Source organism: Fomitopsis serialis (assembly GCF_022376445.1).
Source record: "Fomitopsis serialis strain Sig1Antser10 chromosome Unknown B0H18scaffold_4, whole genome shotgun sequence".
Lineage (NCBI taxonomy): Eukaryota > Fungi > Basidiomycota > Agaricomycetes > Polyporales > Fomitopsidaceae > Fomitopsis > Fomitopsis serialis.
In genome coordinates this window covers 1,161,757-1,187,729 of record NW_025954964.1, presented here as the reverse complement: position 1 = coordinate 1,187,729, position 25,973 = coordinate 1,161,757, and the positions used below count along the sequence as shown (strand labels likewise).

At 55.7% G+C, this 25,973-nt stretch overlaps 8 protein-coding genes and 1 non-coding gene across 9 annotated transcripts; 3 read left to right on the top strand and 6 right to left on the bottom strand.

Annotated features, from left to right (window-relative positions):
• Nucleotides 1-207: 207 nt before the first annotated feature.
• Nucleotides 208-3,227, bottom strand: B0H18DRAFT_976960 (uncharacterized protein). Its single transcript, XM_048044208.1, has 3 exons — nt 2,809-3,227; nt 2,175-2,759; nt 208-2,122 (listed from the first exon to the last, which is right to left on the bottom strand). Exons 1-3 carry the CDS (start codon nt 2,980-2,982, stop codon nt 443-445), a joined length of 2,439 nt encoding a protein of 812 aa, XP_047899341.1. The 5' UTR covers nt 2,983-3,227; the 3' UTR covers nt 208-442.
• Nucleotides 3,228-3,351: 124 nt separating this feature from the next.
• On the bottom strand, nt 3,352-4,984 carry B0H18DRAFT_976954 (UPF0005-domain-containing protein). The gene is made up of 8 exons (XM_048044207.1): nt 4,756-4,984; nt 4,630-4,702; nt 4,565-4,575; nt 4,445-4,512; nt 4,215-4,391; nt 4,107-4,161; nt 4,005-4,056; nt 3,352-3,952 (listed from the first exon to the last, which is right to left on the bottom strand). The coding sequence occupies exons 1-8, from the start codon at nt 4,930-4,932 to the stop codon at nt 3,777-3,779; spliced, it is 789 nt and encodes a 262-aa protein (XP_047899340.1). The 5' UTR covers nt 4,933-4,984; the 3' UTR covers nt 3,352-3,776.
• Nucleotides 4,985-5,148: 164 nt separating this feature from the next.
• Nucleotides 5,149-7,247, top strand: B0H18DRAFT_976944 (major facilitator superfamily domain-containing protein). The gene is made up of 10 exons (XM_048044206.1): nt 5,149-5,503; nt 5,555-5,612; nt 5,666-5,779; nt 5,833-5,956; nt 6,014-6,091; nt 6,124-6,172; nt 6,223-6,511; nt 6,541-6,799; nt 6,857-6,967; nt 7,043-7,247. Exons 1-10 carry the CDS (start codon nt 5,222-5,224, stop codon nt 7,167-7,169), a joined length of 1,491 nt encoding a protein of 496 aa, XP_047899339.1. The 5' UTR covers nt 5,149-5,221; the 3' UTR covers nt 7,170-7,247.
• On the bottom strand, nt 7,111-9,709 carry B0H18DRAFT_976940 (mitochondrial distribution and morphology proteins-domain-containing protein; the record flags this gene model as incomplete). Its single annotated transcript, XM_048044205.1, has 10 exons — nt 9,377-9,709; nt 9,271-9,323; nt 8,811-9,218; nt 8,715-8,758; nt 8,596-8,670; nt 8,432-8,569; nt 7,960-8,375; nt 7,689-7,908; nt 7,463-7,629; nt 7,111-7,114 (listed from the first exon to the last, which is right to left on the bottom strand). The coding sequence occupies exons 1-10, from the start codon at nt 9,406-9,408 to the stop codon at nt 7,111-7,113; spliced, it is 1,557 nt and encodes a 518-aa protein (XP_047899338.1). The 5' UTR covers nt 9,409-9,709.
• Nucleotides 9,710-12,710: 3,001 nt separating this feature from the next.
• B0H18DRAFT_1207255 (uncharacterized protein) lies at nt 12,711-13,816 on the top strand. The gene is made up of 7 exons (XM_048036215.1): nt 12,711-12,814; nt 12,873-12,919; nt 12,977-13,001; nt 13,053-13,209; nt 13,266-13,294; nt 13,346-13,641; nt 13,696-13,816. The coding sequence occupies exons 2-7, from the start codon at nt 12,888-12,890 to the stop codon at nt 13,733-13,735; spliced, it is 579 nt and encodes a 192-aa protein (XP_047899337.1). The 5' UTR covers nt 12,711-12,814; nt 12,873-12,887; the 3' UTR covers nt 13,736-13,816.
• A 306-nt stretch (nt 13,817-14,122) lies between these two features.
• On the bottom strand, nt 14,123-14,215 carry B0H18DRAFT_t29. The gene has a single exon. It is a non-coding gene; the product is annotated as a tRNA-Gln (tRNA).
• Nucleotides 14,216-14,766: 551 nt separating this feature from the next.
• On the top strand, nt 14,767-20,207 carry B0H18DRAFT_976924 (uncharacterized protein). Its single transcript, XM_048044204.1, has 16 exons — nt 14,767-15,129; nt 15,279-15,476; nt 15,527-15,707; nt 15,755-15,877; nt 15,902-16,012; nt 16,049-16,379; nt 16,401-17,712; nt 17,733-17,856; nt 17,916-18,208; nt 18,257-18,761; nt 18,794-18,899; nt 18,950-19,057; nt 19,108-19,221; nt 19,278-19,605; nt 19,661-19,722; nt 19,774-20,207. Exons 1-16 carry the CDS (start codon nt 14,972-14,974, stop codon nt 19,896-19,898), a joined length of 4,179 nt encoding a protein of 1,392 aa, XP_047899336.1. The 5' UTR covers nt 14,767-14,971; the 3' UTR covers nt 19,899-20,207.
• On the bottom strand, nt 20,208-22,039 carry B0H18DRAFT_976920 (uncharacterized protein). The gene is made up of 9 exons (XM_048044203.1): nt 21,769-22,039; nt 21,248-21,715; nt 20,923-21,192; nt 20,806-20,872; nt 20,672-20,756; nt 20,595-20,614; nt 20,499-20,568; nt 20,412-20,444; nt 20,208-20,364 (listed from the first exon to the last, which is right to left on the bottom strand). The coding sequence occupies exons 1-9, from the start codon at nt 21,888-21,890 to the stop codon at nt 20,267-20,269; spliced, it is 1,233 nt and encodes a 410-aa protein (XP_047899335.1). The 5' UTR covers nt 21,891-22,039; the 3' UTR covers nt 20,208-20,266.
• An 812-nt stretch (nt 22,040-22,851) lies between these two features.
• B0H18DRAFT_951167 (uncharacterized protein) lies at nt 22,852-23,645 on the bottom strand (the record flags this gene model as incomplete). The annotated part of the gene is made up of 5 exons (XM_048042010.1): nt 22,852-22,884; nt 22,943-22,961; nt 23,006-23,152; nt 23,228-23,417; nt 23,474-23,645. 5 exons carry the CDS (start codon nt 23,643-23,645, stop codon nt 22,852-22,854), a joined length of 561 nt encoding a protein of 186 aa, XP_047899334.1.
• Between the last annotated feature and the right edge of the window lie 2,328 nt (nt 23,646-25,973).

Genomic DNA, 25,973 nt, shown 5'->3' with positions numbered 1-25,973 from the left:
TATTTCAGTGGTCTCATGAAGCAACATTTGTCGCGTTAACAATTGGCAATGTCTGCAGGCATTAAGGTATGCGACAATCGCCTTAGTGGAAGGTAGGAAAACTCGACCCTGCAGGTTCACGCTCATCAGAATCATACACGAAAGACAGTCGGCGAGATCACCATATATCATCCTATTGGGAGCATATGACCAGAGGGAAACGCGGCACCTCCTTAAATAACCGTGTGCATCGTTCCAGCCTCGGTGCATAAGACATCTTACATCCACCGATTCCAGGAGCACGAAGCGAACCAGGAATGTCGTGCAGCACTCTCGGTACATTTGTATTTGATGAGACTCGGATGAGACCGTCCCTGATAGAAATATGATACAGTTCCGACATGAAGAAAGCATCCCCAGATGAGTCACCCTCAGGATCGCTGATATTAATATAACTGTCCTCCTACTCCGAGTCCCCACTGATCTCCAGACTCTCGTATGCCATCCGAACCTTGCTCAGTTCCTCCTCCACCCCTGCAAGGTCCGCCATGAACGCCGACGTGATGTCGGGGTCGAACAGCTCGAGCGGCGAGTCCGAGTCGCTGTCGGATATGTACACGTACTCGTCCTCGCCGTCGCCCAACATATCCTGGTACTTCATCACGAACTTCGTCTTCTGCGTGTACAGCGTCGCGTACACCCGGTAGCACGCCCGGTAGTACTTCTTCAGCCCCTCTGCGTCCGGCGGGAGGGGCTGCGACCGCGGCCGGAAGATCGGCACATACTTCGGCTTCGAAGGCTTCGACGGTCGCTCCTTGTGCGCCACATCTGCCTTGGCCTTCGCCGGCGGGGGGCTCTCGTTTTCGGACGAGGTGTACACGGGCGACTTCCGACGCCGGTTCTGAGCAGCGCTGCGCTGAGGGTCCACCGAGGACGAGGACGAGGGCGGCCGAGCGATCTCCACCTCCGACAGGCGCGACGGGGGGCGAGCATGCGCGTCGCTAGGAGGGCGCGACAACGACCCAGCAGGCGACGCCTCCTTCTTGACCTTCACCCGAGCGACAGTGATCGGCGACGCTTCCTGCTTGATCGCCTTCTTCGGGATCGGCGCGTCCCTCACCCTCCCGCGACCCCGCTCTAGATCGCTGTCCTTGTCCCTGCCGCGGCGGCTCTCCCGATCACTCTCCCTCTCGCGTTCCCGGTCCCTCTCGCGCTCGAGCTTCACTTTCGTCTCAGTCACCTTGCGCTTCTTCTGGCGCTGCGCGTCGCGGTCGGAGTAGTCGTCGTCGTCGTTCGCGACGCGCTTCTTGAACTTCTTCATAGAGCTGGTACCCGTTGGCAGGTCGTGATTGCGCTCAACCTCCCGTGCTGCTTTCTTAGCTGCTGCAGTCTTTGACGCAGCTCGGTCCTCCTCGGCTTTCCGCTGAGTGGCCACCTTGGTGGTCGATCCGCTCGACACCTTTCGTTCTTGCATCGCCGGGGGAGCGATTGGCGGAGCAGGGTCCGCAGTGCCCGAAGGAGGAGGCATGGAGCGCTTGCTCTGCCGAACGTCGACCGGGCCTGTCCTTTTCGGTGGCTGGAGAACCGCAGGGGACGCTGCCCGCATACCGGGCGAGTCCTGCAGGGTCGGCGTAGGAGGGGTGCCGCTCCCGCTTGCCCGAGCCTTGAAGCCCGAACCTGGGAACCTCCGCATTGACGGCCTTCCAGAGGACGAGTCCGGCGTAGCGGTATCAGCCGCTCTCTCTTTCCCCTTAGACGTAGAATGAGGACGGACGCTCTCGTCCTTCATCGGAATCGGCTCGTTCGCCTTCCTCTTCCTGGGCGCATCCGTCGTCTTAGCTTTTGCGGTTTTAGCCTCCTTCATGATAGCACGCTTAGGCTCGGCGCGCACAGAGTCGTCCGCCAAAGGATGATGCCCTGCCGGAGTAGCGGGGCGGCTTTCGTCCCTAGGCCTCCTCACGTTGTCCCACGCCTTATGGTTTGAAGGAAGCTTCATCTCTTCGAAGACGACCACAGCGTTCTTCGAAATGGTTTCGATCAAAGCCGCAGAGAACTTCTGCTCGTATGGGCGTACTTCGGTCGTCCACAATGGTGGTTTGAGTTGCCAGACGCGAGGACCTCTGTCGCCACTCTTCATCCCGACCTACATGAGAGACATCTCAGTACGCACCTTCAAACATACGGCCAAAACGTACCTCTTCGAGCAACGTGAGAAGGACCGCACGCTTGGCCTCCGTAGGCTGACCTCCTGATACCCTTCGCAGAATGGTCTCCTCCTGTTCGCAAGGACGTGCAGCAAGGAAATGTATAAGGCGCCCTCTCGCACCCGGATCAGACTCCAGAACGGTCCGCGAGGTCGACGCAGCAGGCGACGCCGGCCGCGCTGCCTGTGCATTGGCCGATACTCGGGGCGATGCGCCACGGGTGGCCTGGGTGCCGCTGGATGCGCTGAGGTTCCGGCCGCCCAGAGGCTTGCGGAACATGTTCTGAACATCCTTCTTCTTCTTGCCAGCGGCCGCGGGCTTCCCGAGGTCGAGCGGGCCGTCGAGGCGGATCGTCTTGCGCTCGGTGCGCTGCTCCTCCGCCACGCGGGTGCTTTCGCGCACCCTCTCCTCTATTTTCTCCCCGAGCTCGGGGTTCACCCTAAGCTTCCCTAGAATGTTCCCATACAGCTTCAGCGGGGCGTTAGGCTTCGCCGCTGTGGCCTGTCGGAGGTAGAGCTCATGATTGGTCTCCGGCGTTGTGCTCATCGGGAAGAACGCGTCGCCGATGTGGATGCCCTGGGCACCATGTCAGCGCAACGCGCACATAAGACTAGAGAGGCCGTACCGGGTTGTCCCCGAACTCGAACTCCATTGCAGCGGTGCCTCGGGATGCCTCGAGAGCCTCGAGCGCCTCGGACGTCATTCGGACGAGCATCGCCTGCTTGGGCTTTGTGTAGAGGACGTCCCCTGGTTTGGGGACCCCTTGGATAGACAATGTAGTGCCATCTGGGAGCGGCATCGCTGCGCGTGCGGGTGTGCACTGAACCGGGTGTAGCGGTTGAAAGAGATAACTTTAGGGAGTCCCGGGTCGGCGGCTCGCCGCGACTAGTGTGTCGTGCAGCTGGGGTAGCTGGGAGTCGGGTGCGACTCTCGTAAACTGGTAGGCCTCGCTGGAGGGTGTAGCTCGACAGCGGAATGGTGGTGGTGAGGAAACAAGCAGGGGATGGGTATGGCCACGGCCTGGCTGATGGGCTGCTTTGGCCACTGGCAGTGGCACAATTCAGATCGCGATCTGTGCGATGATTGCTTCGTCGCGGACTCCCAACTTTACCTCCGCTCCCTTATCTATCCACTTGGTGAACGTCTGAACTGCCTGATACAGGCCCTCAATCTCATGCTGGACACAGAGTCTGCTATGGAATATTACAAGGATGGGGGCAAGGCATGCGAGCCAAAGGCGCCATAACTACAAGCACTGCCGACCGGTCATCAACATGATTGGAATGGAAGGTTTCGGATCGGACTACCCAGAACACAATACACTTCGAGTACAATGGAATAGGTCCGAGATTAGAGACGTCTCAACAATAGATCAGCAAACCTGCGGACCGTCTACATTACAACGACCGATAAAGATACTCTTGTTTGAATCTTCAGTCACGGTTCATATCATTCAACAGACGAAGGATGTTGATGACTAAAATGGGTCGGGTCAGAGCTGGTCAGAGTCAGACGCACGATTGCAACTTACAAAGATTGATGAAGCTAGACGAGTCAAGGTCAGCACGAGTCTAAACGTCCAGGGACTGCTACTCACTCAAGGTAGAGGCTGATAGCCGCCATAATGTATTCATCCGGCGAGAGACGCTTCGTGATCATGTACGTGTCGTAGACGACGTACCCACTGAAGAGGACGCAACCACCGCCAGCGTACACCATGTCCAGAGTGCGGCTGAAGGGGAAGAAAATGCTGACAAAGCCGGTCATCACTGCAGCAGGAAGTTAGATGAGTGACCATGAGTATTCAGCGGTCGAACTCACTGAGGGCGACTAGGCCGCCGAACAACCACCCGCCCATTCCCGAGAAGTCATACTGAACGACTAGTCAGCAACCCAGGCTGTGAGAATGCATTGCGCACTAACCTTGGATTGCAGCGTAAACAAGGTCAGACCGAGGAAGACACCCACGGTGATCAACCTGTGCGCTTAACTCAATCATGCGCAGCGCCTCAGCAGCACAATAGCACTTACAAAGCCTGCATAACGACATTGGTGTCGAAGAAGGCGACGGTGACGCCGAGGGTGAAGGCTTCGAAAAGAGTGAAGGTGGAGAGAAGGACTAGGTTGGCCGGATGGCTGTGGCGCTTCCAGAAGAGCAGCCCAAGGTTGATGAGGGTACCGAATAGGGGAATGTAGAATGACCACAAGCTGGCGAGCGAGCATAAGCAGCAGAGTCCATCTAAGCGGGCAACAGTACTTACTGGGTCTGAACCCAGAATATGGTGTCAGGAGACCGGGAAATACCACCAGCGACGACGCAAGTCGCGAGCTGCGGGATTGGGTAAACTGCGGTGCAAACCAGTACCTCGAAGAAGACTCACGATCTGGCAAACTGAGACGGCTTGCTTTTAGCGACGGTGCCACAGTGTAGACGAGGCGAACTCACACAAGATGGAGTAGACCTTCCTGACGAAGGCGTTCCTGATCTCCAGAGCGCTCTCTGAGACCGTGGTACCATACTGCGAGTGTATGTTATCAAAAATGCTTGAGTATTGAGTACACCAACACATACCTTGAAGTCGTCGGGAATGTCATCAAACCCGGGTTGGTCGTATATGCCACCAGGACCCGAGCTAGGACCCGCTGTCGGGCTCAGGAGGGGCTGCGATGCCTCCTCATCGCCAGGCACCTTGGAAAGCTTCTGCGCGCTGTAGGCAGGCGGAGGAGCGGTGTAGTGGTTTGTAGACATGGTAGTCGAAGGAGAAGATGTCTGCGACTCGCGAGGAGTGCGGAAAGCTGAGACCGCGACGTCAGCGCCTAGACACAGGTTCTGTCATATCTCGGTCACGTGGATGTGTATATGGGCGCCTGACCGGTGCCCGAAAGAAACGGGTGTATCTCGGTGCTGAGCCAGGCTGAGCCGCAGCGGGCGTGTTTCCCAGCAGCGACGCTTCTTCGCCATTCACGCCATCAAGCACGCTAGCGTAGTGTCAGCACCTCGCAGCACCACATAAGCTCTGTGTATATAAGCTCCCCAAATGGCTCCCGAGCTTGCCGCCGAACAACTCGAACTAGACATGGCTGAGGTTCGCTCCGACTCGAGCTTGGACTCTGATCCCCTCCTGCCGCCAGAGCACCGTGACCGCGAGCGCGTGTCCCCACGCCCAAATGCCCTTCCCAAACTGCAGCTGGCAGTCGTGTACTTCGTTAAACTGGTCATCCCCTTAGCGAGCACCCAGTCCATGCCCTATATCAATGTTCTCGTCGCCAGTCTTGCCAAAGCAGAGGGCGCAAAGACGGGATACTACAGCGGGCTTGTGGTCAGTCGCTGAATTTCGAACATACGCCTCAAGGGCTGAAGGGGCGTTTAGGGCAGCGCCAGATCCATAGCGCATCTAGTGACTATCTACCTCTGGGGAAGACTCTCTGGTAAATTGTCTGAGGCCGCATCCCTGTGCTGATATAGCTAACGAGAATATAAGACCGGCATGGGCGGAAACCTGTGGTCATCGTCGGCACGGCACTGACTGGATTCTTTACACTCCTCTTTGGGATCTCTCAGACATTCCCCACAGTGCTGTTGACCGTCTTCCTCAGTCAGTGGAACGCTTCGTACTCATGCTCAAACGGGTCTGACGTGTACCCTCAGTCGGCATCTTCAGCGGTACAACCGGGGCCATACACTCCATAGTGGGAGAGCTCGTAGATTCAACAAACGAAGCCATCGCCTTCCCGCTCTATGACATTGTCTCTGCGATTGGCTTTGCAGTCGGGTGCTTTATAAGTTCCCTTTATATGTCTCAACGAGCGATACTCACATCTTTACGTAGCCCACTCATAGGCGGCACATTCTCAAACCCTGCAACAGAATTCGGCGGCCCATGGTTCGACACTCCGTTCTGGAGACAGTACCCATATTTCCTACCATGCCTCATCACAGCTCTATCGCCGCCACCGCGCTGTTACTCGCTATCTTCGTCCTTGAGGAGGTCAAGTAATTTGTCCCTCAATGGCATTGCGAGACTGACATCGCTCGTAGACACTCCCGGGTAAACGTGGCGCACGCAAGGGCCCCATCCGTATCCATCCCGACGAAGACTTAGAGAGCCCCATATCGCCCGTTAGAAGACAACACACGGATCCATTATTTCGACCAAGCCGCTCAGCATCCGAAAGCTGCTCTCCATGCCCGTCATCCGCATGCTCTGCGCTCCAGCGGCGCCCTCGCTTACGTCGCGGGCAGCTTAACACCGTCTTCGTGCTCCAGGCATACACACCCGTAGAAGACGGCGGCCTGCCCTCTCCGTACGTCTCCTTCCCTTCCGCACGTTCTCTGACCGACGCGTGATCATGGCAGCCTCGCAAATCGGCCGCGCACTCGGCATCATGGGCACCGTCTCTATCTTCCTCAAGCTCGGCATGCCCTACTGCCTGCGGCGCTTCGGCGTCCTCACCGTGTTCCGCTTCTGCATGCGCTCCTGGCCGTTCACGTTCGCGGCGATGGCGCTGCTCTCCTTCGTGGCCAAGAAGGTCGACGGCGCCGAGGGCGTCGTGACGGAGTGGACGGCCGTGAGCTTCGTGCTGTTCTTGTCGCGCATCGGGTGCATGGCGTTCTCGTGAGTCCCGCTGTACGCGCCGTGCAGGGATTTCCGCGGGCTGACGGGGAAACCCAGCATCATCATGATTCTGACGAAGGACCACACGCCCGGCACGTCGTCCCTGGGGACGTCAAATGGGCTCGCCGAGTTCGCCCAGTCCCTCGCGAGTGTCTTCTCGCCGCCATCGTCAGGTATGCCTCACGCGGGCCGGCCGCCTTGTTCTCCGCTCTCCATTGAGACTGACCCACCGTTTCCCACCAGCTCGCTCTTCGCATTCTCATCCTCGCGACATATCCTCGGCGGCCACTTCTGGGTCGTCGTCATGGTCCTCATCTCCGTCGTCTCTGGCTGGTTCGCAGAGCAGATGAAGCGATATCGGGATGACTGATAGACTAGACCGCGCATGTTCTCCCACCCTGTACTCTCGTGTATTGTTGTAGACTGTGCTATAACGCCTAATTCACATTCCCGATGACGAGAAGCGGGCAGCAGTCCAAGTAGAGTAGAGTAGAGTAGACTAGTGTGTGATAGTCATCAAGCGTCGTAAGTGTCGTGAGCATTACACCATACCCTAGCGTACTTTTGTTCGCCCCAGCCGAACATCCTCAATCATCGCCACCTAAACAACACGCCGCTCAAGCAATCAGGGGCCCATCTGGTGGGACAAAGAGCGCCTCGTACCCTCCCTCCTCGTACAAGTCGCGCAGATGCGTCGCGACGGGGTCGATGAGCGTCCGCAGTGCGGAGATCATCGCGCTCGCGGTCATCTGCAGGCTCCACGCGCTCACGACCTTGAGGCGGCGGTTGAAATTCGCTTGGGCGACGTGGTACGCCATCGCCTCGTATACCTGCGAACCGCGAACGTCAGGACTGATGGCGTCTACATCGGCACAAGGAGAATACTGACCTTGAGGGAGATAATGTCCATTAGACCAGCTGTTGAAATCGTCAGATGCGTCCCACTATCTGGTAACACTATACGCACTTTCCCAGAGCTATGGGCATTCAGCGTCAGCAGTTTGGTCGTATCCAGATTGGTGTCGAGACAACTCACCGTCCACGAACCCTCGAAATCACTGAGCGGTTTCACGACTCTACAACGGATAGGTACCAAGGTCCGATTCGCGCTGCAACAAATCGTCAGCGTCCATGCGCACGCCAGGCGAAGCACCACGCACTTCATAAACGCCACGATCGGCCTCACGAGTGCATTGTTCACATAGCTCAGCTCATGGGTAAAGATCGGCACCGCCGCCTTCAGATCCCTGAACCTCAAGTCAATATCAATCACCACTTGGGGCACGTCCGGGTTCTCCGTAACCAGATCCTTGTCCGACGGCGCGCTCAGCGGCGGCTTCGCGAGCTCGCGCTGGCCGGGGATGCGCTCCGCAGTGACGGACGATGCCGCGGTGGAGATCGCGTCCGCGAGCTCGCCCAGGAGCGCGTTGATCGGCAGCTCCTCCGTGGGCCCCCGCGGGAACTTGATGTCGAGCACGGCGTCGACCTTGCCGGAGGTGATCCAGGAGAAGGGCCCGTCTTGCGTCGTCATAGCTTGCATGTGGTCGACGTTGAGACCGTCCATCCGGAATCGCGACTGTAGTACTGTGTCAGGTTTCTGGCACTCGGGAAGGGATAGCTCATGCGACTGACCATGCGCACCCATTGACCGTCCTGCAGGTCCTGCTCCGTAGTACGGCCTATGCTCTGCGGACGGTGCAGGCTGAACAGGCAGTTGTCATACTGACCCACGACATTCTCCGCAGCGAGGAAGTCGTAGAAGAGCCATTGCTTCCTGAACGTACGTATGTCCGCACGAAAATGGATGCGGTGAAGGGCCGGAAGTTGCCTGGCTGATACACGGTGAGGAGAACGTCCTCGAGTTGGAGCGACTCAGCTCGAAATCCCCTGGTTGCGCTTCGTGCCTGAAGAGCACAGGATCGAGTGGGTGGTCCGGGTCCCAGACCACTGAACGACGATCTGCGAGGGCCGAATGAGACTGAAGGCAGCTTTCTGATAGCGTCAACCTTACCGAGTACCCCTCGAACGCCTTTTACGACGGCATCTACAATCAGGCCCTTCCCTTGCCACCATCGCGCAAACGATAGGGTAACGTCAATCGAGTCCACGCTCAGGTCGAAGATGGAGTAATTGACGTCTTCTTCCGCGTGCATATGCATGCCCTCCTCTTCATCCTCGTCGCCGTGACATGGAAGGAAGGGTGGTTGCTGACATCGTAGCCTACTGCCACCATATGCCTCCACTGACATGGCCGACTTCCTCTTCTTAGCAATCTCCGGACCATGGGGCCCCCGAATGATGTAGACGTTCTTGAAAGAGATCCGAGAGTCCTTCCACTTCGGTACAATGGCAGACTCGAAGATAATTGTGATGCCCGTCTCCGACGTGAGGTAGTCGCTTATTGCTCGTGCGACATATTCTGTGCAGAGAACTCTCAGTACAACTCGGGATGGGTGGATGCACGTACGCACCTTGGAGCCTGAGACTGTTTATAGTCGCGAAGACCACTGAAAAGAACGTGGTTCTTAAAGGACATTGCACTGAGACGGATGCAGGTAAGATAGTAGTCAGACTCACGTTCCGATAAATAGCCATATGGTTTGGCTCATGACGAACCAGGTTACGAAGCCGATATGTCGTCGGCATTGTACTTGCGAAAGGACCTAATGGTCAGCCATTTGAAACGTATCCGAGCACGTTGCCAGAAACCAGTTGCAGCATTGAGAAAGTCTTCACGCGTTGGTCGATGAGTGGGGAGCGAGAGAGCGATTCGCCGTAAGAAAGGAGGATAGTTGTCGTACTGGTGAGGGTTCAGTGGTTCAACTTTTGACCCGCTTTCGGACGAGGACGATCCTCCCTCGCCTATGGTGCTCCGCCTCTGCTCTGGCGCCTTATTAACTCCCTTGGCCGGTTGCTCCGCGCTCCGATTGCAAGTCCACGAGAAGTGTCGGACATTGAGACGTGTGCCCGAAAATGAGGTGTCCAGACCGATACGGCAGCGAACATGCACGTAGTGACTCTGCTGAGCAGCGGCGGTCCTGGCAACGGTTTGTTGTCGCGAGAAAAATGCGTGTATAATGCTGTAGCGGTCGACCGCCGCGGCGGTATGGGCACGACTAGAGTAGCGCATCAGGGCGGAGCCGCATCGCTGCGCAACAGACATCGACGTATGGTCGGTGCAGAGAAGCCAGTAGATGGAGAGCAAGAGCAAGAGGTGCTCGTGTGAGGCCCTGGCCTTGGACGGGTATCGTTGGAGGTTAGACTCCGAAGAGTGACGCCGGCAAAACGGTCACGCCCTCTCAACGCGTCGCGACAGGACCTCTGCCACTCGCACTCGCCGGCGCCATGCGGCCACTATGCTTTCGACCCTTCCACTACTTCTGCGACAAAAAGTAAGTATTGCGATGCGAGCTCGAGGACCCATATGGTATCGCCCCTGCTTTCCGAGCTTCGTGCATGCTAACGGTCACCTTGTGAATGGAACTTGATCATTGCGAACAGGAGTCGGGTTCGTTGGCAACCTTGCGCCCAAATCTAGCACAGTGTCAACAGTGAATACGCCCAATCCTTGTCCCTTAAGCTTCATCAACTCCACAAGTCAAAACCCTAGGCCTCTGCCTCCATCTGAACAGACTGAATATGGCTGCACCCGCCGAGATGCTTCTTCGCACATTGGAGGCATCGCCTGCCCGCGAATTCTTGCATACAGTAAGTCTCTTTTCCTGTATACAGCGTCGACAACGTGCGTTGCCCGTGAAAACGGTCTACATCATGCCACATGAGTGCGACGATGGTCAGTACCATGTATACGATGAACAACCAACGTCCTCGAAGCACTCACATACGTCTTCACACTTTCTTCCTCTTCCTCCGGCAAGGAATTTCTCGCCCGCCTACGGGCAGGCCGGTATTCAGAGTCTTCCTCTGGCCGCTTGCGTCTCTTTGTCGTGACCATGGCCTTGCCAGGATGCTTCGACTCAGATGACTGGTGCCGATCATGGGTCGAGCCTACCGGTTCTTCCGTTTTCTCGTTTGCCCGCGCCTTCAATGATCCACTGTGAGCATCGGACAAAGTCCTGCCTGTCTTGGTGCCAGAACTGCTTACAATGACGGTACGTTCCGCGATTGAATATTTGGAATGAAACGCACTCCCCTCTAAAGTTAATAAGTAGATGCTGTAGTTCCCCTCTCGTATACGTAAAGGGCGACCATGCCAACAAAGAGCTGCCTCGGTCAATTCCGGCAGCTTGATTCCCGCATCCCGTATCGCCTCCAGCCTTGTTGAGTGCAATTCCTGAGTATGCGGAGCTTAGCATTTCACAGGATGAAAGAGAAACACTACACAACGGTACCATATATCCCTCATGCAACGCTTGAACCTTCTCCCAGCTATTCCTCTCATCATCGGCAATGTCGAACAGGAACTCTTCAAATCTGCGGCGACCATCATCGCTCACGTCGAGTGGCATAGTGCTAAACGGCCCTTCGAGGGCGACCTTCTCAGGACCTCTATACCAGCAGCCTTTTTTTGCAGGAAAACTTGTAATCCCCATGATCTTTGCGCTCCGACGAGTCAGAAAACCATTCCCAGATGCACGTCGTCACGGGCCCCAGCGGTATGGGTAGACTGTCTCCGAGTACCAATAGTGCTTCCAGTCGTGACGCGTGGAGCTCCTGAGTGCGTTGTGAAGATGCCTGACGTGATGAAGACTTGACAATGGCTGGACGCACGTAGTATTCGTGATGCATTCCTTCCACATCCTCCGCCGAGTTGTTGCTATTGCTGATGATGCTTCGCAGGAAGTCCTCAAAGCGCTGTCGGTTCTCAGGAGAGACATCGAGCGGCGTCCTACTGAACGGACACTCGGGTTCGGGCTCAAGCTCGAGCTTGCGCCTTTTCGGGGACATTGGCGGATCGCAACCGCTGCCAGTGGCGGATTGGCCTGGACGTGGCGTTCAGTGGCAAGGGAGCCTAAGGGAGCACCTTCAAGTTCCACGTAACGAAACGAAACAGGGTCGCATGGCACTTGATGCGGCCTTTCAACGGCATCGTTAACGGGCGTCTCGTTCAGTGGGAAGCTCAGGGTCCCTAAACCTGAAGGCCTGACCGATCGCGATGCGACGCGTCTCATATCACATGACCGCGTCTTCAGGCAAGACAAGTTCTCGAAAGGATCGCTATCCTGACAGCCAGCGCGTAGCATCCTTCTGCACGCATATGGACGCCCTCTCGACCGGGAGGTCGAGGTCGCTCTTCGCTTCCCGACCACCATGATCCTCGATGCCATCCTCCGCACCGCCTATGTTCTCCTGGATAAGGTACGCCAGCTCGCAAGTTGCGAGAAAGCAGAAGACTCATACAGACAGTAGGGTCTGATACCGGATTTTGTCATCCGCCCCGCCATACGTTTTCTACTCCGTGCGAGGCTCCGTGAGATTGACCATGGGTCGTTCGAGGCGAATCACGCTGCAAAGATGCGGTGGCTCGAAGAGGTGCGGGCGCGAGCCAGCATTGCTGACTCGACAAACAAGGCGAACGAACAACATTACGAAGTACATTTTCAGTGCGCATATTTTGAAGGAACTGACTTTGCGGCGCAATACAGGTGCCCACGGACTTCATGCTATCGTGTCTCGGACCATACGCCAAGTACTCCAGCTGTCTCTATCCCACGGGGAAAGAGTCTCTGGACGAAGCGGAAGTGATATGCTTGAGAGCTATTGCCAGAAAGCTCAGTTGTCGGATGGGATGGACTACTGGATCTCGGATGTGGTATGCATATAACCTACAAACCTCTGTATATTCTTCACTGAGAACACACGCGTTTAGGCTGGGGAAGTTTGACACTATACCTTGCTCAGGTGAGTCTCGCGACCCGCATTCATCAAGCGAAATCTGGCTCATCGGTACCTCAGAAATATCCAAGCTCCAAAATAGTTGGTCTGTCGAACTCGCGTACACAGAAAGAGTACATAGAATCTGCTGCTCGTTCTCGAGGCTTGCGCAATATAAAAGTGCGTGTCCTGACATGCCTCGCCCCTACCTCGCAGATAACGCTCAAAAATATGAAAGATTATAACAGCTGATATGAATGACTTCGGCTTCACCGAAGGACAGCAGTGAGCATGTTAGACTTGCGCCATGTGCAGGCCTCACCCAACAACGCCGCCTTATAGATTTGACCACATTTTGTCTATCGAAGTAAGCCTCTCCGTCACAAGTCGCTCAGTGGACTGAGCGGCCGTCGTGTAGATGTTCGAGCACATGAAGAACTACAAGATGCTTCTCAGCAAGATTGCATCTTGGCTGCGACCTGATGGGCTGCTCTTCGTGCACATCTTCTGCCATCGTTCCATGCCGTACCACTTCGCAGAGGACGACGGCTGGATGGCGACACATTTCTTCTCGGGTGCGCGGTCTCCCAATTCCTCTGCATATATGCTGAGCACTCATCGCTTATCATAGGCGGGACTATGCCGTCGCACGACCTCCTAGTAAAGCCCTCTTCTCTTCCCTTCTCCTGACGATCACTGATGAGAGGATAGCTATACTTCCAGGATGACCTCACCCTCTTGCGAAGCTGGTATGTCAACGGCCGACACTACGCCCAACCTGCGAGGACTGGCTCGTCCTCAAGACGCGAACACTGCGAAGAGCATCAATATCTGAGCTTGACGCTCGAAAAGGGTGTTGGGGCTGAGGAGGGTCGGAAGTATTTTATCGGTAAGTATGCAGCGATCATGCTCGTACTGCGTCGATTTCATCGCTCTGTGACTATGACTAGCTTCCGAGTCTTTTATATGGCGTGTGCGGAGCTCTTTGGCATGAGGGATGGCGAGGAGTGAGTTTGTCCCAGTTGCTGTGAATCTGCCTGTGCTCATCCGCATTCGAATAGATATGGAGTGGGCCACTATTTGTTCAAGAAGCGGATCTGAAGGCCCGGCCGAACTTTCGTGTCGCAAAGCTAAGAAATGCTTAAAAAAATAACGTTGCCATGGAACTATCGCAACACGCATGTATATCTTCGTTAATCATCCGCTTCACCACCTGCCCCGGGCCCGGTACATGACGCGTCACCTCTGCCATCCGCTAACCTCGTCGAGTGCTCGCCGCTGCATCAGTCACATCGCCTTCTGTGTAACGCTGTCCACTGCCGTCCGCCTCCTTGTGTGCGTTCCTTGCCCCATCCATTCTGCTTCCATTATGTAGCACATGTCCATGTCCACTTGCTCTGCATGCTCCCGAGAACTCCTCAGTCTTATTATTACCTACTCAGTGCCCCCGCGCGCAAAGTGGGAGACTCACGGCAAAAGTAAAACCAAAGGCCCAGCGAGGACTCGAACCTCGGTTAGCGGAACATTGTCAATCTATACAGAGATCAGAATCCGCTGTGATAACCACTACACTACAGAGCCGCAGGCTCGCGGTCCCCTGGTACAATTCCGCGTTTCACTGATCTGCGGCGAAGACAACCACACCGGCGAGCACTATACATCAAGCATAACAACCTGTCCTAGTAGACACGCAGTTGTGCGCGGACAATTCGCGCACTATAGACTGCGAGTCGGCGGCATCCTAGGCATTGTCCAGCGTGTAGAGCGACGAGTCCAAGATGACAAGATCAACAGACCTGCAGTCAACCTGAAGTGGGTGTAGAGTGAGCGTAGACGCCGGTGACAGAACATGGTAAGTACCTGAGCGCCGTTCCAAGTCTGACATATTGTGATCAATCACACCGCATCACAGGTGGGCACCGAGAGCATAAGTAACTGGAGATGGGATCTGCGTTTGCTAGTACATAAACAATGGCGAGAGTGCGGCTGCGGTATTGCAGGAGACAATGTGCGGGACTGCCCAAGTGGGCAACACGGCGTAGGGCCCATGGCCAGGCGGTGCAGACGGTCGGGATCACGTGGAGGAGGAGAGCGTGTTGATGATGGGCGACGCGCCCATCTAGCTCGTTGCCCTCGACGCGCAGAGGCTCCGGAAAGCCATCCTATCCCCCCTCCTCCCTCTCCTTGTTCTTGGTTTGCATCCTCTCGACCTGTTTCCCTCAGCGTAGCCATCCGGCGCAGGTCGCAGTACGCTCTCTCTTGGCAACAGGGCACTGTTTATACCCCCATTCCCTCGGCTTTTCCTGCGCTCCGTGCTCCTCTCCCCCGCTCTGTGACATGATCTCAGCACTACCTGCAAGCCCTGTGACGGTGTCTACCTTTGGGGCCAATGGCACAGGCCCTCCCGATCCTTCACTTCTGAATGAGAACCGCTTCTGTCCTGGATGCAAGAAGTCGGTGATAGACGAGAATGGCGGAGTGGTAGTCGCTTTTGGGTGAGTCCCCCGTTCTTCTTCCCTTCGCTCTTCGGCACGATCGCTTTCGTGTGCTGTTCTGCGGATCACGTCAAAGGACATCACAAATCCTTGTCCTCGCTCTGTTCCGTTGTACTGTACTCCGTATCGCTCATCTCATCAACCACTAGTCAATCCTTCTTCCACGTCGATTGCTTCAAGTGTGCCAAGTGTGGCAACCAGGTCACCGCAGACACCAATTTGCTGCTGCTCTCTGACGGCTCGCCGATATGTGCGAACTGCTCATACTCCTGCAATGTCTGTCGACAACCGATTCTTGACGAGGCTATCATGACGGGCGATGATTCATACCATGCGCATTGTTTCAAGTGCAAGGTATGCAAGAACCGGATAGACGAACTGGTATTTGCCAAGACAGCCAAGGGATCTATTGCATGGACTGCCACAACCAACGAGTCGCGCGGAGTCGGCGTCACGCCCAGCGACAACGCGAGAAGGAGCGGGAAAGGGAAAGGGAACGCGAGAAGGCGGCGAGCGTGCTCATGAGTTCTGACGCTGGGAGCAGCATCTCGGGTGCGAAGGCAGAACATTCCGCTTCGGTGAGTAGAGTTTTGTGCATCGGTTCGTGAAACTGAAGGTATGGCAGGCGAGCGCTGCGCAGTCACCCTCTGCCTCCTCTGAGGCGTCCACCGCTTCTCCTTCCGCCCATCCCCCAGCAAATGGCGGCACCTCTCAGCGCGGATCAGTGTCGTCTTTGAACCAGAAACAAGTCAACTCGTTTACGCCAGATGAGCCTCGTGAGCGCAGGCCTTCTACTGCAAGCCGCTTCGCGGCCCAACTCTCGTCCTTGAGCGTCAGCAAGCGCCCTTCCACGGCACCCGATGACGATAGTACTGCCCCTCCAGTGCGCTCGGCAACTCTCGATTCATCACGACCACAGCTTGAACGACTGACGTCCATGCCGACGCCCAGGATGGATTCTCTGGCTGTGCCGGGGAGTGACGGTTCCGACAGACACCTGCTTGCAAGGAAAAGCTTCGACGGAGACGCGCGCCCGACATTCCAGCAGCAGCTCCGACCGACCCCCAGTACTTATTCTCTGAACTCTGCGAGCGGTAGCGGAAGCGTTGCCTTGAACATCCCCAACGGAGAGACTTCCCGTCGGAGTAAGCGGCAGTCTATCAATCCCGCGCTGGCACAGTCGTTCAGCAATACGGTGCCTCCGGCACGCGGATCTCCGCAAGCGACTTCACCCCTACGAGAGCTCTTTGGTTCGCAAACCCCTTTCGCAGAAAGTACGGGTCCAGAGCATCCCGCCTTCGCGCGTGTCGCATCCTCTTCTCGTCCGACTACCCCTTCATCCCCTCGCAACTCTCTTGACCAAGGAGCACCCCACATTGGTCGGACCCGCTCAGGTTCTTCGGGCATCAGCGCTCAACGACCCCTCGAGCAGGATCGACTGTCGCGTGCGCCCTCGCGATCTGGTTCAGCTCTGAACAGCCCAGCGTCGCGCTCCAGTAGTCGGGTTCCAGAACACCTCACCCCGCAACCCCAGAACACCGATCGCTCGGAATATACTGCCAGGACATCAAGCTTACGTGGCCACGAACATAAACGTCCTCCCAGTCTCATCCTTCCTAACAGTAACATTCGGCATCAAAGGTCTTTCGACGACAGAGCTCGTGCAAGTCCTCTGCGAGAGAATCGACCACCGAATGACACACTGGAGGTATCATCTCGCCCGCCCAGCGTCCCGACGCCTACATCGCCGTCGCACCGCATAGATGTGCCGCATGGCATCGAAAGCGAAACAGACACAGAAGCCGAGTCGGAGGACGCACACGACCGTCCCGACCGCGACATGCCTCCGGCTCTTCCACCCAAAGAGTCACTTGCAAGATCTTCTCGCCCTACTCTCAACCGCCTTAACACAGGAAGCAGTGTAAGCGTCAATCATGACGCAGCGGACGACAGTCATCCCAACAGCGTCGATTCGCCGGAATCCTCACCAGTCGAGAGGACTTCACACGCGACATTCATCGCTCCGGCTTTGCCTCCGATCCGGATCTCGATGGGAAACTCGGACTTCGCAGAGTTGCTGAAGTCTGTTAGCGGTGACGTAACGAGGCTAGAGCAGCTCGCGGAGATTACGGAGAGTGGTAGCCGTGAACTCGATCTCACCGCCACGTCGCCCCAGGTGCTCGTACAGTCGAGGCGAGACTCCTTACAGATGTTAACACCACGGAGCGATGTCACGGTGACAGAGTCGACGGAGAGCCGAGTTGACGAAACCCCCGTGAAGCGACTTGGAACGCGTCAACGTGGGATGTCTGCGGGTATTGGCGGTACTATGAGCTCTTCACCCTCATTCAGCTCGTCTGTGGCAACCGATGTGTTGTCAAAATTCCCCTCTGTTCCCCGCGCGAGGCCTAGCTTGGACAGTCAATCGAGGGCAGACGATTATTCCGATTCGTTGGACGCTACCTTCGGTCATGAAGACTTCAACACTTCGACACTCACACCCACTCGCATCACCGTCAGCTCAGAGGATGAGGCAGCATCGGGGCCACCGCGAGCAGACTTCACTGATTCGTCGAGGTCGCTGTTGCAAGACGAGTTGGCAGCTGCCATGGACATGGCAATGCGCAGGTCACCTTGGATGTGGGGCTCGTGCATACCCTTTTGAAAGCCTTCGAGCAGCAGCAAGCAGACTATGCTGAATACAAACGCAGGCTCGATGGCATGAAGGTCAGTGAGGCTAGCTGAGTGGAATAAACGTGGTAGTTGACTCGTCCTTGTCATCCCAGAGGGCTAGTCAACATTACATGGATGGCTTGACTGTTGCTCAGACAGAGTATGACCAAGAGCTTAAAGCTCGGCGGGATGCAGAGGCTGAAGTAACACGGCTTCGCATTCTGCTCTCTGGGCAGGCAGCACGCCTCTCTGCCATCTCAGGTGAGACGAGGCGCCAAGAGGCCCAGAAACAGCTTTCGGAAGAGCTCAGCAACAACCTATCGACTCTGGGCAGATCCTTGTCGCAGCTGAAGGTGGAACGTGACATGACTCTGGCGGAGGTCGAGCAGCTCTCTGCTTCCAAGAGGTGTGTAGTCCCTGCCTCGCCTCATGGCGCCACTCATTTTGCTTGCAGTTCTAGTACGCCGGTTGAAGGTGAAGACGGTGCAGCCTCCCTCGGTAGAGCATTGTCTATGCGTTTCGACAACATCAAGAACAAGTACCAGATCGAGCTCGTGCCACTGACTGAGCAAAGGGAGGCTCTAATGCGAGAGATCATGGAGCTGAAGGCTTCACGCGACGCATTCCTGGAAGAGACGACTGCGCTCAACGCTCGGAATGAGGAACTTGCCCAGTTGAATGCCCAGTATGTGCGCCGCATCGAGGCCGCCGGGCTCGACTCCACAGCACCTAAGCCGGAAACTGGTGCTGCTGACGGAGGATATGATAGAGCCAGACAGATCCAGAACCTATCGTCATCAGTCACGTCGTCAACTGTCGCACTGTCGGAGGAAGGTTCAGTAGAGACCTCGAAGTTCATCAAGATCTCGAAGCCGGAGTCCATCGACTCGCATGCACAACCGATTAAGATGGGTCCCAAGTTCTTGAAATGGCCAGGCCACAAGACGACGAAGGAGAACGTTCCTCCGCTACTTGGAATGACACCCCCAAGGCTGCTGGCCGCAAGGAGCACGTCTTCCAACAAGTCAGCGTATTGCGGGTAGCCCGTTGCGATCATTGCGGCGACAAGATGTGGGGTTCCCAATTTCGCTGCACGAGTATGTCAAACCCTCTATCTGTTCCGTCCGATCGCTCATCAGTTGTGCAGACTGCAATGTTGCCGTGCACACGCGCTGTTTACAGCACGTCCATCTGCCTTGCTCTCAACAAGGGTCCCAAGGTCGCGACGAACCCTCGCTCCCGCCTATTCCTCTACGTACGTTCTAGGATGAGTGCATTGTCGCTGTGCGCTGACCAGCTATTCAGCTCCCTCAATGTTCGGGCGAAATCTAGTCGAACAAGTACAATTCGAATCGCGGGAAGAGCCTCGACTCATTCCCGTTATTGTTGAGAAATGCATTGAAGCTGTAGATGCGCTTGGTATGCTCACAACTCGAATAACAATTCGTGCAATAACTGACATGCACGTATGGTAGCATTGGATTTCGAAGGCATCTACCGGAAGACTGGCGGCTCAGGCCAGTCGAAGACGATTACACAGTTGTTCGAGCGCGCCGACTACAGCACATTCGATCTCCTGGACACCGATCGATTCAACGACATTTGCAGCGTCACATCTGTTCTCAAGTCATATCTGCGACAACTTCCAAATCCGCTGCTGACCTATGAGCTGCATGCTCGATTCATGTCAGCCACTGGCATCCGCGATCCTGAGATGAAAAGTGAAGCGTACCTGAGTTGCATCATGGAGCTTCCGAAGGAGCATTACTTCACCGCTCGGCATCTCTTGTTGCATCTACACAGGTTTGTCAATAGATTATATCCTAGCACCAGATTGGCTGACGCAGTTGCAATGCAGAGTCAGCGAACGGAGTGCTGGAAACCTCATGAACGCGCAAAATCTCGGGGTTGTCTTCGGACGTACGTTAGTTTCCCCTCCACGCGTATGCTGTTCCCTAACCTGCCTTCCAGCCACACTCATGCGGTCACGCGAGATGGTCTCCGAGTTCGCTGACATGGGTGGCAAGGCCACTTGCGTACAGTGGCTCGTTCAGAATGCCCCGATTGCCTTCGAACACACTCCCCCGTTCGACTGATCGCAGCCTTGGCTCGCGACGATGCCATCTGGCAGGTTGTCCATCTGTAAGCATTAGTGGACTCACGTCTGACCTCTCTGTATTACCTTCGTTCGTTCCATTCGGGTTGTTTGGTGCGTTCATATGCTGGGCGTATGGCGGGTTCATTCCACTTCCTTAGTCATTGCCCGTCTCGTCATCCTGTCATTCCAAGTCTTGTACTTCCAGATTACCATCTTACGCATATATCATTGCACACACCTCATACCCAGTCTTTTATGGATATGTATTCTCCTGTCAGATATATTATTATACATGTTCCACTAGATTCCGCCGAACAAGATGAAAGTAATAGGGAAGGGGATCGAAGGAACTGATGTCCAACGAGGTCAAGACAGCAGGTCGCGCGAACGCTTACTGCGATGGGTATTATGGTCATTCAGCGTGCAGAATAGGAAGTGGCGGCGCGGGCCCGTAGATGCACCCGCTACGGCGGCAACCGCGCCCCAAGAGGTGCAGCGTCCGCTCCACTACCTCGTAAACCGAGCGAGAACATCCTGTCGAAGACTGGTCCACACCGCAATCAGAATGCACTTCACGCAACGATATGTTGTGGCTTACGGGTAGCAATGAACGCCTTGGCTGTGGTCTGGCAACTGAGATGAGTCAAGGACAGTGGAGGGCTGACACCCTCCAAAGTGCGTAGGTACGGAAAACCATGGATGGTTGGCAAGGGCCTGACGTTGGTGATGGCCTGTCAGCATTCGTCGTTCGTCGGAAAGAGTGTTGATTACCGAAACGGAAGACGGCCTGATAAGCTTGCCTCCATTTCTCTTCCAGGAGGCGTGCACAAGTCGATGGGTCCGGACATGTCGCACACTGCACAATCAGTACGACGCGCCAGTCCATAGCGATGGTGGATACATACGCATTGATATTCCTTCGCCACTTGTACTAGTCCGAGCTTGAGCACGCGTTCCAGGAACCACGTCCTCCTAGTGACGGCTGAGTATGACTTCACGAGCTGCTATCTCTGCTCACGTACCGCTTCTCAAGCTTCAGTAACGTCTCTTGGCTGAGTGTCCTGAGCTCCTCTTCGCCCCATCCACCAGGGTTGTCGAGTACGAAGCGACTTGATTCGCGATACAGCTCTTCTTCACCGAATAGCTCAGCAATGCGCATTGCCTTGATCGGCCGGCCGGCGGCATGCGTAACGAGGAAAGTCAAGCATTCCCGCTCGAGCGAACTAACATGAAGCTTGTGTGATATATTCATGAGGCCTTCTACGTTGTTCCATGTGATTGTGCACACAAGACTTCCACAGACGAGATTTGAACATAGGATGTCTTGACTGAACCAAGGAGACTTACTGCGGGTATACGAATTTGAGGAAATCGTGGAACGTCGACGCTTTCTCCTCTTTCAGGATAATGATGGCGTCAGGTTTCTTGTCCTTCCTGCGACGCTTCTCCTTCAGACCGATGGCTTTCTCCTTGCCCTTCTCTCCCTCTGGCGGTCTTGGTGAGGATGGTGACGTACCGCTATTCTCGAGCTTGCTGAGACTATCTTCTCGGGCCTTTGCCTTGTCACCCGGACTAGGGTCTATTTCGGGCTCACCGTCGAGGTCTAAGTCTTCTATATCCACGTCAGGATCAGGGGGGGCGAACGTCATATCGGGAGAGTCTTCTATGTTGGATTGTCTGCCGGGTACGGTCGGCGGCTGAGAAATGGTGATCACAGATGAGACGGTGGATTGAGGTCGCCCTGTCTCGGCCCAAGCACCGCTGAGGGCTGCCTGAAAGAACGAAGACGCAAAGTAGAGCACTTCTTTGTGCGCCCTTTGTGAATGGAGATAAACACGGTCGCTACTGTGTGGCGGGTTTACACGTACCAGAAAGTCGTAGACTCGACGATGATCTTGACTGTGCCCGGGAACCGACTGTTCTCCGTGAACGTCTCGTCTATCTCAATGGGATCCTCGTAGTCGCCATCGAGACTCAGGGCAGAGACCATCTCGTCAGATTCGCACTCCTCGAGGTACCATGGCGGCGAGCCTGCCGATCGAAAGATGCCTGCAGCGGCAGCATGCGTTTCTGTCGGCGAGCTCAGAGAGGCGGACGGGTTAGCGGAGTTGGGCCCCCGAGAGTTACGAGCAATGAGAATGTGCGGCGGGTTCATGGCTGCATGAGGTGGCTGCGAGACCGGCGAGCACAACGCCTCTCAACGACCGCCACCACCGAGCATATCGGCGTCTGAGCATATATCTCAGATCAGTGCGTATGACTCGCCGCTGCCGGTCGAATGCTTGCATTATCCTGCAGTCCCGGAAGATCTTGGCAGCCTCACTGCTAAGGCAACCCTAATAAGCGGCGCATCCGTTATCATTGAATTGACTATGGAATACTACCATGACAAAGCCATGAAGTTGATTGACATCACCCAGAGATCACTCCAGCATGCAGATTTTGCATTCCTCTCAGCTTGCCAAACAGCAACAGGAGGTCTCAAGCTATCTGAGTGCTGAGCAGTACATCTGGCTGCATATATGCTCTGCAGGATATAGCAGGGGTGTGGTTGTTACTCTGTGGTCTGTATGATGAGGTTGGACCTGAACTGGCTGCAAAAGTGGATTTCTATCTCTTCTCTACTGAACAGATTGACAGCTCTCAGGATGTTTGTGCTCTTCATGCTACTCAACTTCAAAAGAACAAAATTACAGTGATACTGACAACAAGTCTTTCCTTGCCTGTGTTCCTTCATATAGAAGCTTGAGACACTTTTTGTATGTTTGTTTGTATGTTAGTAGTGTGAATTGACCCCACATATGTACCTCTCGTCATGACATGGTCATTTTTGCAGCCAGTCGAAGGGAAAGATATCAGTATGAATGAGAGAAGTTGGTACAGTACATCCCGTGCAATAGTGTCAAGATACAATGCTATGGATACACTTCAAGCTACGGCAGAACTGTCCTTTACTTTGATTGGAGGCCGTTCAAGAGCTGGACCTGCAATGAATGAGTATGTACCCATAGAGCCTGCCGAAGCGACGTGATGCATGCTTACCTCCGCCTTCGAGATTGTCCTGAGTTCACCAGGAGCCGCAGCATTTCCCGACACCGCACTAACAGCGACATCGACCGCCTTTCCGACCGTTCCGCGCGTTGAGTGCCAGTACCGATTTCCTCCGGGATAACCTCGATCACAGCGACGCGAGGGTCGAGCTGGTCGCCCTTGTGAACGCCGTCCTTTAGGTCGCCAAACCACGCAGCGGTACTGCATATATGCGCATAAAACGGCGCCGTAAGCCCGCATGAACACACGACTGGGACGTCTAGGAGGGCTACTCACGCGGAGCTCCAGTGCTTGGCAATCTTCTCCCTGTCCTGGGAGATCTTGGCGATGCCAGCGTACGACGCCCAGTTGGTCGACGACTCGTCGTAGAACGACACGTTGACGTGCGCGTCGTTCTCGATCTCGTCAAACTTGGCGGATGCCTTGTTCGCGATGAACACGAGCGTCACCTGGGTCGGGTTGAACGCTGCCGATTCCCGCGTCAGCAGATCTGAGTATGTGCGCGAGGACTCGAGTGCTCACGTCCAGCGGGCGCCATTGCGCGAGAGTGAAGGTCGCCCGAGGTGGTGCGTGTGGTGAGCATGCCGGTCTTGACGCTCTTCAAGATGGCATGCAGGCCCTCGATCTTCTCCTGCGGCGAGAGGTTGTTGTTCTCCGCCTTCGCGGTGTATGGGTCGAGTGTCTTGTTCGTCATGGTCGTAAGGTTGAGTCAAATTAAGTTGCAGTAGTCGTGAGAGATGGTTGAGGGTAGAATGCAAGTTGGGGTCATTCCAACGTCGCCGGGGGCGAGCATTATAAGGGCTACGGGGGGCTCAGCTATGGCGTGACGAAGTTTCGCATTGAGGAGCGAGAGGCGCACGACGTGCGTAGGGATGACACGAGGTGGCACTAGGTGACATCATAACTATCCACACATCTCTCGTGCTGCCGCATTCGGCAAGTCTCCTGCCTTTTGTGTGACGTGGTGCGTCCGATCGACGCCAGGTGTCTTGTCCGAATAAGGCATTGCCGCTGTTCGCCCGAGCCTGCAACTCCAAATATTGATATTCAGTAAGCTGTCCAAGCCAAGCCACGTACCGTAGCCCCCACGATTTGACGCGGTACTGATCAGCTCAGTGGCCCCATGGTGGCAAACGCACCGTCGCGTTGGAACGGACTCGGAGGTTGTCTAACACGAGGCAGAGCGGGTGCATGGCATAGACGACAGGCCTGCATGAGCATTGCGGCGTGCAGGACTGAGCTCCATCAGAAGCGAATAACAGCTGAGAGTACATGTGAAAATTCCCGACCTCTTCGAGAAAGAGATCGAGGTTCCTTGCATTGTTGGGATGGTCATGAACGACCTGATATGTATGCATGCCGACATCCCGCTGTCGCGATGGTCGCAATATGTGCAGACGCGGTAAGACTTGGATAAGAGATAAATCGATAATGCCCGAGACGTACTGATAGCAACCACATTAGTCGACCCGATACAACCAGTCAAGAGGCGAGCGGGAAAGAGCAACACCGAATGCCCGCCTGAACCCGAGAGAATCCAGCGATAAGTATATCATGCCGCCAAGGAGTCGCAAGATGCCGCCGTGAGCCGCAGGCCCAGCATCATCCACAGTGCGGAGGAAACAAGCCAGCATAAGATTGAACGGCTAGTATGCGAGAAGTCGAGAAACCCGCGGCGGTAAACATCGAGCCTGCAGCCATCATTACAGCCTGTATCGCCACAGATTCTCGGGCAGGCGAGGCGAGAAGGTAAACAGCTGACTCGCCTTAACAAGTCCAACTCCGCTTACCACCTACGTCCACCCGAGAGCCTGCCGTACCCGTGACCCTGCATTCTGTCCGTGAAGTAGATCAGAAATCTACCTCGCGTGAGCAGGCGGCGGAAAAGATAGGAGCATGGGCATACTGCGTTGAGGTTGTACGTACCTACTCAGACTGAATTCCATCCACGCGTAGCTGCCAGGGAAGCCTCGTCAAGGCCTAATAGTCTATCCGCATGCGGGCAGTGAGTGTTCAAGTGAGCGATTGAGTTGCCCCGGGAAATCGCCGCCGATAGTCTTATGTAGAGATAAAGTGGCGTTCACTGCAAGGGCAAACCGCTCAATTGGAATCATACGTAGCTAACTTACAACATTAGACGGCCTTCTCCGGAAACTTGAGGCATCCAGGTCCAGAGGGCCATGTGCGAACCTCTACTGACATCTGGTCGATGTCGGCCTCGGACTCGGAGTGACAAGCGAAACGGACACGGCCAACCGATATAAAGGCGCAAGCTAGCCGACTAAGCGAGGATCCAGGCCGCTAGCGCTATGCGCTCGAGATGCATGCGACGGGTGCGGTATAGGCGTGGCCTAGAGGGCGCAGCAAGTCGCCGGAGCCTGCGAGCTGCGTGTGGGCGGAAGGGCGGGTCGGGGGCTACGGAACGCCCGTCGGTCGCGGAGATGCGATCATAGTGCTCGGCTATCGAATCGTATCTCTCTGCAGTGCCGGCTCTGGCGGGCCCACCAAGCCAACCGTCGGCTATTTGGGTTATCGAGATCAAGCAGACGCCAGCGTGACAAGTGACAAGAACGTACGTATCGCAGAGGTCGATGTTGGGATGGCTGTGCCAAGATATGCGGGCACGAGACGGCGAGGGACCGACGCGAAATAACACGGCGATGAAAGCGGAGGGCCAGAGAAGAGGACTGCGCACCACGGGGTCAATGTCGAGTGTGGCTTCCTCTCCAGTTCCGCACGCAGAATCGAGACTCTTTGTTCCATCCACCGCCCATACAGTTTCTTCTCTTCTCCCTCCTCGCGTCATCCACCCCGTTCCTGTCAGTGGACTCACCGGGCGTCAGGCAGCGGCCCCATGACACAGGGATGCACCGTCACCGCGCCGCCGACGTTTGTCAATGCACGCTCCATACTCCAGGAGCTACGTGCCATCTTGGATGCGGCGGTTTGCGGCTGTCAGCAGCGTGGGGAGAACATGGCGGGGTGCAGACGCGTAGCGGCGGTGGCTTCGTGGGCGCGGTGG